The sequence below is a fragment of the Gracilinanus agilis genome, chromosome 2, assembly GCF_016433145.1.
Source record: "Gracilinanus agilis isolate LMUSP501 chromosome 2, AgileGrace, whole genome shotgun sequence".
Classification (NCBI taxonomy): Eukaryota; Metazoa; Chordata; class Mammalia; order Didelphimorphia; family Didelphidae; genus Gracilinanus; species Gracilinanus agilis.
The window spans coordinates 245,854,942-245,868,833 of NC_058131.1; the positions used below are offsets into that span (position 1 = coordinate 245,854,942).

Consider the following 13,892-nt stretch of genomic DNA (forward strand, 5'->3'; position numbering starts at 1 on the left):
AAAGAAAGAAAAAGAAAGAAAGAAAGAAAGAAAGAAAGAAAGGAAGGAAGGAAGGAAGAAAGGAAGAAAGAAAGAAAGAAAGAAAGAAAGAAAGAAAGAAAGAAAGAAAGAAAGAAAGAAAGAAAGAAAAAGAAAAGTGGAGACAGCAGGTAAAAAACACTCATTTTGGGAAATTTGATAGTGAAAGGAAGGAGAAAATAACTGTAATTGGGGGAAGCAGTTTGAAGAGTAATCTAATGGCTAGTTTTCCCGCCTAAGAGAATAGTGCACATGCTGCCAAAAGTACTGGGTCATCAGGAGTAAGAAAGTCATTTAAAGGGACCCTATTTCCTGGGCTTCCAAGTTATTCCATTCCTGGATTGTATCTTTGGAATCATGGAGACCTAACATTTTTAGAGTGTTTAGAGCTCATCAAGCCCATTCTTCCGCCTCTGTGTAAGTATGTATCCTTCTCCCCCTTAATCATCCGAAGCAGATGAATGTTTGCCTTACTCTTCCAGATCTCAGAGAGGCATCAGTCCACAGGTCTTTCTAATAACTTGTTCTATGACCTCTCAGCCCTGAGCCCTACCTACCCCAGAGTCTAGGCTGTCTGAAGCTATTGGTAGGAGATGGTTTTTATTTACTAAGTGACCGATATTGCCTCTGTTTGTGACATCGGAGAGAACAGCCTTCTGCCTAGGTCAGCCCTGGTAAGGCCTGCAACTTTGACAGAAGATCAGCGTTTGGTGGGAAAAGTGATGTCCAAACCATATTTGTAATATCATAATATTCATAATAGATATCCTATTTAAAGAGCCCATTTCTTAGAGTACTTCATAGAAACATAATTCAATCCATCGCCAAGTATTTATTAAACACTTTCTAGGTGCCAGACATTGTGTTAAGAACTGTAGATACAAATAAAAGATGAAGGGGCCCAGCTCTTAAAATGCTTACATTCTGCTTGGAGGATACAACACGATCCCAGATAAAGAAATTCTGGATATTTACAAAAAATATTCAGAGATGGGGCAGGAGGAGACAGAGGCACTTAAGAGGCTAAGGAAGGGCCTCTTTAGAAGGAGGCAAGAGGCATATTCTAGGAGGGGGAGGAGTTCAGGTATCAGGGACAGTCTCTGTAAAAGCCTGCAGGTGGGAGATGGAATGGTGGATGTGGAAAACACTAAGGAGGTCATTTTGGCCAGAGTGTAAGCCATGTGAGAGGGAACGGTCTAGTCAGCCTCGAAGGAGAGGCCTGGAGCCACGTTGTGAAGGGCTTTAAATGCCAGTCTGGGGGGAGGGGAGTCCTGTATTTGATCCCAAAGACCATAGGAAACTGGTGGTAGTTTTTGAGCAGAAGGAGGACATGGCCAAGGCCTGGACTTTAAGAATATTCGTTTGGCAGCTGCTTGGTGGACAGATTGAAGAAGGAAGAGATTTAGTGAGGCAACCAATTAAGATTAAAGTCAGCCAATCAATAAATACTTATTAAGCTCCTACTATGTGTGCTGGAGACAAGGTGAATCCAGGCAGGAGATAATGAAGGCCTGGATTAGATCGTGATAGCAACAATAACCACCTCAAGAACAGCTAGCATTTATTTAGCACTTCAGGGTTTGCAGAGTGCTTTAGAAGTATTATCTCACCTTATCCTCACAAGACAGATGCTATTGTTATTCTCATTTTAGAGACACAGGTTAGGTGTGTGCCCAATGGCACACAGCTCAAATCCAAGACCAAACTGGAACCCTCAGTGGTTCCTGACTTCTGGCTCACACTCTCTCCACTCTGCCATCTAGAAGGGAAGGACTGGAAGAGAAGTTGGGGACATACATCGAGCGGCTGACTTGGGGGGTGTCTGGGGTGAGAGCGAGGAGTTGATGAGGAGATGATGATGATTCCTACGTTGCACACCTGGGTGACTGCAAGAGGATTCATGTCTGGAACAGAAATAAGGACATTAGAAGAAGGAATGGGTTTAGGGGGAAAGAGGAGAGTTCTGTTTTGGATGTGTTGATTTGGGGATGCCTAAGAGACATCCAGGTGGCCATTGAAACAGGTAGTTGGAGTTGCGGGTCTGGAATACGGGAGAGATGAGTTTGATTTAATTGATATTTATGAAGAACCTGTGTCGTGGATAGAGACTGCGATGAGGTCAAAGAGTGTAGCGAGAAGGGGAGAGCTGGGGGAGTGGCAGGGGATACCCTTAGCACCCCCCTTTCCCCATTCCCAGGAGTCCCCGAGTCAAGGCTCAGCAATCTCTTGAAGCAGAGTCTTGGGGTCAGGGCTCCGGGGTCTCGCCAACTACTCTGAAGAAGGGGTTTTGAGAAAGTCAAACATCTGTTCCTACCCCACAGGGACCCCAAGTCTTAAAAGGAAAGCCTAAAGCTCTGCTTCTTCACGCAGGCCCCACAGACACTCTGGAGCAGCTTCCCCCCCTGACGCATACTACTTCGCAGCAAGCTTTTAAATTCTCTCCTGAGTTGTGGAGGGATAAACTCTACAAATCTTTTGCTGGTTTAGTTATGTTGAGGGAATATGCTGTGCCTTTCTTCCTATGCTGGCTCCCCTCTCCTGGGTTTTGTCACGCCACCTGTAAGTAGCAAACCCATTCCACTGACTCCTGAACTCGCCCTCTATTCGAATCACTCCCACTGTGCCTAGGACCGTGCCGACAACCTGCCCTTTCTATTTGTGATCCTCCCCAACTCCCAGTGTCTTCCTTCTTCCTTCAGCTACATACGGACGTGAGCGCATGTCCGACATCCGTCTCTTGGAGCTGTGCTACCTCTTGCTCGGATCCAGAACTTTGAAATTCTACATACATAACTCATTTCCTTACTTACAAAAAATGTGATTCAATCCAACAAATATTTATTAAATATTTTCTATGTGCCAGGCACTGTTAGAGGGCGAGGGAATATAAAGATCGGAAGATTTCCTTTAAAATGACAATTCTTAAGGACCTGGAATTCTACTCTTGAAAACCTACTCTTATAAACAAACTCCATGGAGTCGTGGGTAGAAAGGGAGTAGAAAGCTGACCTTGGACCAGGAAGACTTGAGTTCAAGTGCTGTTTCTGGCACATATTGGCTCTCTGACTATGGTGAGTCACTTAACTTCTCAGAGGCTAGGGGTAACCCACAGGCCAACTGCCACCCACAAAATTTCAAAGTATAGCCTGAACCAGATAAAAATGTAATGGTGGAGGGGCAGCTGGGTAGCTCAGTGGATTGAGAGCCAGGCCTAGAGACAGGAGGTCCTGGGTTCAAATCTGGCCTCAGACACTTCCCAGCTGTGTGACCCTGGGCAAGTCACTTGACCCCCATTGTCTACCCTTACCACTTTTCTACCTTGGAGCCAATACACAGTATTGATTCTAAGACAGAAGGTAAGGGTTTAAAAAAGTGTAATTGGGAATTGTTTTGCCTGTAGGAACCCATTTCTATTTGAGTTTGATACCACCACGTAAGGCAACTCTTTTAGAATTTAAGTTGCAAAGAGAGTGCTGCCTGCTTTGATTGAGGGAGTTTCCTGGTTTGAGAGTTTCCTGAATGAGTGAAGTCCCAGGTCTCTTCCCTGCCCTGGTCCTGTGCCTTAATCTTCCCATTACCTGACTTCTGGCCTCTATTCATCCCTCCTCCTCTAGTTTGTCTCTCCCTCTATAGCTTTTCTTGCTTCGTACCCAGCCCTCATTCAGTGGTTTGCCACTTGAGACGTTTTACCTTCTCCTTTACCTTCAGGTACTGTGACCTAGGAACTGTCATCTCTGTAAATCTCCCCAGATAGCCTCTCTGTTCCTATTGAAGGTGAGCTAAGCATCATTGGAGAAAATGACTAAATCAAGTCTATTTGGCCTATCAAAAATTCATGGTCTTGGGGCAGCTAGGTAGCACACTGGCTAAAGAGCCAGACCCAGACTCCAAATTGCCTAGACCTTGTGGCTTAGAATTGCCTTAGAATTGATACTAAGGAGGCAGCTGGGTGGCTCAGTGGATGGAGTGCCAGGCCCAGAGATGGGAGGTCCTGGGTTCAAATATGACTTCAGACACTTCCCAGCTGTGTGACCCTGGGCAAGTCACTTAGCTTCCATTGCCCAGCCCTTACTGCTCTTCTGCCTTGGGACCAATACACAGTACTGATTCTAAGATGGAAGGTAAGGGTTAAAAAAAAAAAATTGAAACTAAGGGAGAAGGTAAGAGTTAAAAAAAACCCCAAACAATTCATGGTACTGAAACCTAGCTGAATGCTTGCTGGTACTCAACAGTCTTCCTTCTTTACCTTTGTCATCTACCTTATAGCCTTAACAATGACTAATCCAAACTCTTTCTTCTTCTCATCGACATCCTCTAAAGTCCCTTGCAGTGGAAAATAAAGGATTCTATGAACCCTACTTTCATGACTTCCCCCCACTGAAGCAAATGATGTTGCCTTCTACAGGTTTTCACTGAGAAGAGTAAGATTTCTGATACGAGCTTCCTCACATTCCTTCTGCCATTCCTTATTTCTTTCTTCTTCTTCTCTCCAGTCAAAAAGAAGGCTGCCCTTACTAATCACTTAGTCTAATTCCTCTAGCTGTGACCTTGATCCCATTCTCCCTGGCCTCTTCAAGACCTCGCTCAATCAGTCATGCCCTCTCTCCTGCATTTTTAGGCCATCAGATGTTACTGGCTCCTTCTAACTGTCCTGCAAACATATTCAGAACTGCCTGGTCCTAAAAAAGCTTTCCCTGGTTGCATGGATCTGTAGCTTCCTAAATTTATCCACTTGTTGCTAAACTTGAAAGAGCTGTCTACCACTGATGTTTACACTTTCTCTTTATCCATACTGTCCATGCCATCTTGCCTTAGCAGGCAAATGGCTCTTCAATCCCTCTACCCCACAACTATTACTCTTTAGAGAAATTGCTTTTTCTAAGGTAGTCACTGACCCCTTAATTGCTTCATCTAATTCTATTTTTTTCAGTCCTCCTCCTTTTTTGACCTCTTCAGTTTTTGACATTATTGACCAGAGGGATATTCCCTCTTTTCTTGGGTTTAAGAGACTGTGCCATCTTGGTTGTTCCCCTAGCTCACGAATTGCTCTTTCTCTGTTTCCTTCACCAACTCTTTTTCTTCTTTCTTACTCCTTCATGTGAGTGTTCTTCAAGTCCTCTCAAGTCCTCTTTCTCTCGCTACATTCTCTTCCTTGGCTCTCTCATTCATTCCCAGAGATCCAACTACTATCTCTATATCAATGACTCCCAAATTTATATTTCTAATCCTAATTTTTGCTGAGCTCCAGATCTGTACCATCAACTATCTCTGAGACATTGTCACACTTGCTTATCTCACTGATGCCCCAAACCCAACATGGACCAAACCAATTTCATTCATGACTTTGCTCTTTCTGCTTTGTCAACCGTTCACTTATACTCCCATTTTCACAATTTTAGAAACATAACAGCCATTTAGAAAATGTATTTTAAAAGTTTGCAAAGTATTTATTTTATATACATATAAAATCTCTGATGTTTCATAACAGCCTTGAGGCAGGTTCAACAGACATGATCTCTCTTATAGGTGAGGCAGCCAAGGCTCAGAGAGATTAAATAACTTGCCTATGGTTACACAGCTAATATGTCTGAAATGGAATTTGAACCCAAGTCTTTCTGAGTCAAAATATGTCAAATAATTTTTGACTTTCCTATTCCTTTTCTCTGACATCCACTCACTTCCTGGATCCTAATGATTCCGTCTCCTGAGTATCTTCCTCTTTATTCCCACTACCAGCAGTTCGGATCCCCATTACCACTTGTCTGGACTATTGCACTAGCTCCTTTACAGGCCTTCCCATCTCTACTCTGTGCCCTATCCCAACTCTACCTGTAGCCCTCCACTCATAGTACTGCCAGAATAGGCTTTCTTCTACATTGACTTGTTCATATAATTTGGTTTAAAAACATCCGCAGTGGCTCCTTGTTGCCTCTTAAATAAAGTTCAACTTCTTCTAACCAACATTCAAGGCTCTTGACTACCTGGAATCTCCATACATTTTCCATTTCATATCACATTGCTTCCCTCCATACACTATATTCCAGCAAAACTGGATCATTCTTTGCACCCTGGATGTGCATTACAGTCATTTGTCTTAGTACTTTTGTTGGAATGCCTTTCCTCCTCATCTTTTCAAGTCCAGCTCAAATACCAACTACTTCAGGAAGCCTTCCCTGATTTTTTTTTTGATAAAGCCTGTCCTCTCAGCTTTTATGTACTACTTCTAAAACAAAACAAAACTTCATAATGCTCTTATATAATATGAAAAATACTCTGATGACGATCGACATCAACTATCGATGTTTCAACAATGCAAATTGCAAACAATTCATGTTTGCTTATCTCATATAATTCTTTTTTTTTATTTTTTAAACCCTTAACTTCTGTGTATTGACTTATAGGTGGAAGAGTGGTAAGGGTAGGCAATGGGGGTCAAGTGACTTGCCCAGGGTCACACAGCTGGGAAGTGTCTGAGGCCGGATTTGAACCTACGACCTCCTGTCTCTAGGCCTGGCTCTCAATCCACTGAGCTACCCAGCTGCCCCATCATATAATTTGTGTTTGTGTCCTCCAGTAAGTATGCTACAAGGCATTCACCGTCCTGGGACCTTCCTTTACTTTCTCCTGACTTTGACACCAGTGAAGCACTGAGGCCATCTGCCTTTTCTTTTTTGATTTTGTCATGTGTTCAATACATCCTTTTTTGTTCACGCCTTACTCTAATTCTTCAGAATGTCCCACATGTTGCAAATTGATCACACTCAGCAATGCACCCCTCTGTTACCTGATGCTTATTTTTTAATTCCCTGGAGACTGTAGCATTCAGTGCCAATATCATATCATTTATTCAATTGTAGGTATCTGGGTTCAGGGTCTCATTCTGTCATACAATATAAGATCTTCGAATACAAGAACAGTGTCTTATCTTAGAAAGGCAATGTGTTCTAGTGAAAAGAATGCTAGATTTGGAATCAAAGGACACAGATTCCAAGTCTAGTTTGGCCACTCTGGATGTGTGGGCTTAGGCAAGCTAGCTAACCTCTCTGCACCTCAATATTGTCATCCCAAGTTGGGGTTTAGATTATGTCATCTTTAATTGCCTCTCATCCTATGATCTACTCTTTATCTCTTCCTCCAGCTAGGACTGGGTTCTGTAATCAGTCAATACATATTTATGAAGTGCCTACTATGTGCTAGGCACCTTTCTAGTGCTGGGGCTATAAGTACCAATAATGAACAATCAGCTAAGCAGCACAGTGGATAATCAGTAAGGTGCAAATTCAGCTTCAGACACTTATTAGTTATGACTGTAGGCAAGTCACTTAACTCTGACTGCTTTAGTTCCTCATCCATAAAATGAGCTGGAGAAGGAAATGGCAAACCACTCTAATATCTCTGTCAGATGTGAAAATCAGACACTTTCAACGAATTTACATTTTAATAGGAGAGAGAAGTACATATTAATATGTATGGATATAGCTTAAATATGAAGTGAATAAAAACGAAAGTATACAAAGTAGTTAAATACAAGGTAGTTTTGGAGGGAGGATGTTAGCAGTTGGGGGAATTGGGGAGGTCCAAGATGGTACCTTCATCTTAAAAGAAGGGGGGTGTAAGGAGGAAACATTATTACTGGAGTGTGGGTCGGTCACTGCAAGGAGGTGGGAAATGGATCGTCAGATTTGAGGAACAGAGAGAAAGCCAATTTGTCTAGATTGTAGTAAGAGAGGGGAAGTAAGTAATGCCCAATGAAGCTGGAAAGATAGGGGGGCCCAGGCTGTACAGGACTTTAGAGGCTAAACAGAGGAGTTTCTGTTTTATCCTAGAGGCAATAGGAAACCACTGGAGTTGACTGAACAGGGGACTCTCATGGTAAGATCTTGCTTAAGTAAAATTACTTTGGTCCTGGTATACAGGATGGACTGAGCAGTATGAGAGACTCGAGGCTGGGCATCCAGTTAGAAGTTGTTATAATATATTGTATATATAATATATTGTACATATGTTATAATATATTGTATATATGTGTATAATATATAATATATAACAATATAATGTTATAATAAACTAGGAGAGAGAGGTGTTAAAATGGTAGATTTGTGAGTGGAGAGATGGAGTCAGTTGTGAGAGATGTTGTAAAAGTAAAAATGGCAAGACTGGGTAACTAATTGGATATATACAGTGAGGAAGAGTGAGGAGCTGAAGATAAACTGAGATTATGAATCTGAGACTCTGGAAAGGTGGTAGTGCCTTTGACCTCACTGATGATCCTACTAATGATATGTACAAGGCTCTGTGCTTGGCTCTGAGGATATAAAAATGACAGACAAGAGCCAAAATCTTAGAGTTGGAAGGGATTTTGGAAGTCATTTCATTTGATCTGTTTCTGGGCAGGAATCTATTCTACAATATCTTGACAAGAGGTCATTGAAAACCTCTAATGCTGAGGGAATGGAGGACATTCTGGGGATGGCAAGAAGAGGATGTTAAGGAGGATAACACCTAGGGCAGTGATGGGCAACCTTTTGAGCTTGGTGTGTCAAAAAACCGAGCATAACTCAGATGGTGTGTTACTTTGAGAAAAAAAACACCATAATTTCTCGATATTTATAGTTTAAATAATAAAAATGTATAATTGTAATATATAACTGTATTTAATAAACCCAAAACTAATTATTTAATTTACCTGCTTAGTGACTTCTTTGTTCATCTGTCAGTCAGTTTCTTTTGTTGATCTTGATATTATTTAACTTACACTACACTACAACAAATGTTTCATCCTCGGCATGCGGCCCCATACTTCTCTGTATGTGGCCACATGTCATTGAAAATGGCTATGCGTGTCAATGCTGACACACATGTCATAGGTTCCCCATCAGAGACCTAGGGGGTAATAGTTATAAGGAAAACCAACTTCTTGATCCTGAAAGGGGAATTAGAAAGAAGAAAAACACAAAATTAGAACCCAAGACGAATGCCAACCAATTGGGGGATGACAACAAATGGTGGTGTATGAATGTAATGGAATATTATTGTACTGTAAGGAATGACGAGAGAAAAGACTTCAAAGTAGTATGAATCAATGCAGAATGAAGTGAATAGAACTAGGATATACAATAACAACAATATTACAAAGAAAAACAATTTTGATCAACTTAGGAACTCTGATCAATAAGATGACTTCTCCAGAAGACCTATGAGGAAACATTTTACCCTTTTCCTGACAAGTGATGGATTCATGTGAGGAAAGAGGTATACATTTTTGGACATGGCCACTGTATGGATTAGTTTTGTTTATATTTATTTGTTACATTTTTTGCTTTTTATCTATTTTTAATCACCTGTGAGAGATTAGCAGTAGTGATGCAAAAAAAAAAAAAAAAAAAAAAAGAGGGGCTATTGAAACTTTTTTTTAATTCACTTCATGGGACAGAATTTCAGAAGGAAGCACAGGATAGTTTTGAAAGTAATATATGAAATTTATTATATAGGTATATGTATTTATATATTTAAAAGCAAGTGATATGAAATGATAAAGTCACAGTTTTATATGTAACGGTACTTTCGTATTCTTCTGTGTACATTTAAATGCTCCTTTTTGGTATTTAAGCTTAGAATTAAAACAAAGAAAAAAGAAAACCTCTAATCTTTTCTTTCAAGAAGTTTCTAGTCTCTTTGGCTATGTTGTTCACCACTAGTGACATCCTTGTAAAGTAGAAGTACCTAGAAATGGCCCTTTCTATTTCACAGATGGGAAAACTAAAGAACAAAGATGGTTGGTAACTTGTTCAAGGCTATGGAATGATTCATGAGAAGAGGGAGGACTAGAACAAAGCTCCTCTGGACTCTAGAGCCAGTTGCCCTGTCTTTAAAGGGCTGGAGTACATCAAATTTCCTGCTGTGCTCAGCGTGAAAGGCTGGGATCTTACCCCTGAAGAGAAGGAGAAATGTGAAAGATAACTTAAAATCCATTATTCACAAATAGAAAGAAAAAGGCCCATTTTGCATCTCATGGGAGGCAGACTCAGAGAATGTCAATGCTGGAAAGAACTTTGAAAATCATTGAGTATATTCCAACCCCTTTATTTTACAGATGAAGAAACTGAAGGCTTGAACAGTCATGACAGACTGTGTCGTTATCATAGAAAGAGCACTGAACTGAGATAGAAGACAAATTTTAACATTTGACTTTGCCAATTGAGAGCATGAACTATTTCCTTAAACTATTTTGAACTACATTGTTTATATTTTGCATTTACTGATCTGTGTATACATTATATCTTCCCAGTAGAATATAATCTCTTGGAGGGCAGGCTATTTCATTTTTTGTCATTGTATCCTCAGAACTTAGTGCCTCACATACAGTAAGTTCTTACTAAATGCTGCATTGAATTGATCCTCTCTAAACCTCAGTTTTCTCATCTGTAAGATGGGGATAATTTTTTTTTTTTTTTTATCCTGGGACTCCATTCTAGGAGCATAGGGCCACAACCAGTAGGCAATGGGTCGCTCAGGGTCACCCAGCTGGGAAGTGTCTGAGGCCGGATTTGAGCCTAGGACCTTTCGTCTCTAGGCCTGGCTCTCAATCCACTGAGCTAGCCCAGCTGCCCCTACTTTAAGTTGCAGTTTCTTTAGCAGATGTAGTTTTTACAGGGTGGGGTTGCTAGCCCCACGCCCAACCCTCCTCTTTTTTCATCCGGGCTAGGGACCGTCCTTAGCCCAGGAGTGGTAAGGGTGGGCCATAGGGTCGAGTGACTTGCCCAAGGTCACACAGCTGGAAGTGTCCGAGGCCGGACTTGAACCTAGGACCTCCAGTCTCTAGGCCTGGCTCTCAATCCACTGAGCCACCCAGCTGCCCCAAGATGGGGATAATAATCCTTATTTATGAAGGTATTTCAATATGATAGAAATGGCACTGGTTCAGGAGTCAGAGGATTCAAATTTTACCTCTAACATGAACTCTTGCCCTCTGTGTGATCTAGGACAAGTCATTTAACCTCCCTGGACCTCAGTTTCTTCATGTGTAAAATGAGGAGAATGGAACTAGAAACTACCTGAGATGTCTTCTAGTTCTGTATCTATGATCTTAAGAGCTTAATCCCCATTAGGAGGGTAGCTAGGCTCTGGTGAGATAATGGCTATAAATAAAGGCTATTGTTGTTAAAGGTTATTGCAAATAAAGGTTATTGTTTTTTAAAATTAAACACTTTTTTTTTCACCCAAGGTAAGAGTTTATACTTGTAGATGAGTCCAGAATACAGAAGTCATCCATTTTCCCTGACTGTGATGAAGATAGGCAAGCTAGTTGAAAAATGTGTGGTCTGGACAGTGTAGCCATCTCATCTGCGAGGCTTGTATTAGAGGATATATTTCAGAGAAAAATTAATTACCTTGTTTGGCTTAGCTTATCTGCACCATTATTTGCTCTGATGAAAGGAAGCAATGGCTTAGACCAGAGGGGTCAAATTCCAATGGAAATGGGAGTCACTAAACCATACATAAGGATCTCTGTGGGTCACATATTTTTTTTTTAAAAAAGGAATATTATCTGTTTTATTTCATTATTAAATATTTCCAATTATATTAGAAAATACAAAAACATGCCTTCTATCTTAGAATCAATACTGTGTATTGGCTCCAAGGCAGAAGAGTGGTCAGGAGGGGCCAGCTGGGTAGCTCAGTGGATTGAGAGTCAGGCCTAGAGACAGGAGGTCCTAGGTTCAAATTTGGCCTCAGACACGTCCCAGCCATGTGACCCTGGGCAAGTCACTTGACCCCTATTGCCTAGCCCTTACCACTCTTCTACGTTGGAGCCAATACACAGTATTGACTCCAAGATGGAAGGTAAGGGTTATTTAAAAAAAAAAAAAAAAAAAAAAGAGTGGTCAGGGCTAGGTAATGGGAGTTAAGTGACTTGCCCAGGGTCCCACAGCTGGGAAGTGTCTGAGGCCAGATTCCATTCCATTTTAATATGGTTCCTCCACTCTAAAAATGTTGTAGGCACCATGTTTGTTTTGACAACTCCCGTGTAGACATTCCAAAAGCCATTTCCTTCTGTGCGACTTTTGAATGTTTGGTATGATTTTCTTTCTCTTTTGGGGAAGGGGACACACAGATTTGACTTCCTTATTATGATTTATTCAGATTAATAAACTCATAAATGGAGCTAGAAGGGACATTAGACATCCTTCAGTCTAACTACCTCTTTTGGCACATGTGGAAACTGAGGCTTCCCATCGCCAATACTGTCTAGCTGGCTTTCCCAAAACAGAAATGTAGCTCTTCTTAAGTGTCCTTGAGTGTGAACAAGTTCCTGCAGACAATGGTCAGCTTTCCCGTAGCTCCTGGGTGAAGCCTTTCCATCTTACCTGGCTTCCTTGGGCTAAATGGAAGGAACTAGCCCAGCCCCTCCTTTGGAGTCTGATAAGAGAGCTCTTCTGGGTGTTTGGAAAACACTTTTCTCTGTGGCAATAGCGTTTTTTGTTTTTGTTTTGTTTTATTCGGGGTAAGGGAGTGTTTCCTGCACATTTTCCATTTCCTCAGGAACCACCAATATGGCTCACAGTTTTGGTCTCCACCATTTGCCCACAGAAATAACTCCAGCTGTGACAGAGCTTTCAGAGTTTTACATTCACTTTGTACTATTTATATTCCAGCCCCAAAGCTGTTTCTGAGTAGAGTGTTATTCTTTCTTCTTCTTTCTTTATACTGCCACTCCTCGGTTTGAAGGTACCCAGCCATGAGAAATGGGGGGATCAATGGATGGGAAAAGTGGAAACTTCCCACAGGTTGGAGGCCGGGCCAGGGATGGCCAGGAAAAACTCCACCAGTGACCCAAACAGAAACCCTTGTGTTTTCTAGTCCCCAAGTCCCAGAGTGATATCTAGAAAGCAAGAGGAGACCCTGGAATCCCAGCTCTGCAGCTGATTAGCAACATGGCCTTGGGAAAATCACTTTCCCCCTCACGCCCTTGGTCCATGTGCTCTCTAAGATTCATTTCAGCTCTGCCACTTACCACGTGTGTGGTCTTGGGTAAACTGCTCCCCCTCTCACAGCCTCAGTTTCTTTATCTGAAAATAGGGACAATAATATTTATATTACCAATGACTGGGGGGCTTGTGAGGAAAGTGCTTTATTAGCCTTGAAGTTTACAAAAAAAAATTACAATTAGAGATGTAATTATTGTCATCTGTCATTATTATTATATGAATTAACCCAGCAGAGGTTCATCATGATCCAGTCTTTTTATTTTTTCCTGCCTTATCATTTGGTCCTAAAGAAAACAAAAGGGCTCCGAGAAAGATCACAGAATTTAGAGCTAGAAGAACTTTTAGAGCCCCAAAATATCCAACTGGAAGGAAATTTTAGAGGTTACCCCATCAAAACCCATCACTTCACAAAGGAGGGAACCAAAGGCTACTACCCAAAGTCACCCTAAATTAAATAAAACTGGTGATTTTAAGTCAGTAACTTTGATTAAAAATTCTGTGTTCTTTCTTTGACTGGCCTATCCTTATATCTCTTTCCTTTAAAAAAAAAAAGTATTGTGTTTTTTTTAAATGAGTTTTTTTTGTCTTCTTTCTGACCAGAAAAACTAATCTCCTGGAATGTTCTTTCCCTTCCAGGTGAAGGAAGTGGAAGCCACCATTGAAGATATGCTTCTCAGGCTGGAAGAGTTCTGTGGCCTGACTGACATGGTAGGTATTTCTCTGCCTGAAGGGCTCAGCTTAGGCCCAGGCCAGAAAACTCCTTCCGGGAGCTTTCTAAGGAGGCCATGTTGCCAGTGATTTAGCAACCAGACGAGTGGGGCAGCAGCCAGCAGTGGAGAGGGAGAACACACCACACACGCCACACACACACACACACACACACAC

The 13,892-nt window shown here is 41.4% G+C and overlaps 1 protein-coding gene across 1 annotated transcript in view; it reads left to right on the forward strand.

Moving 5' to 3' along the window:
- Positions 1-13,892, forward strand: part of BCAS4 (breast carcinoma amplified sequence 4) — a 73,133-nt gene that overhangs the window by 12,277 nt on the left and 46,964 nt on the right. The window contains exon 2 of the mRNA XM_044659628.1: positions 13,644-13,715. Within this exon, the coding sequence (XP_044515563.1) occupies positions 13,644-13,715 (72 nt within the window). The remainder of the gene's footprint in view (positions 1-13,643; positions 13,716-13,892) is intronic.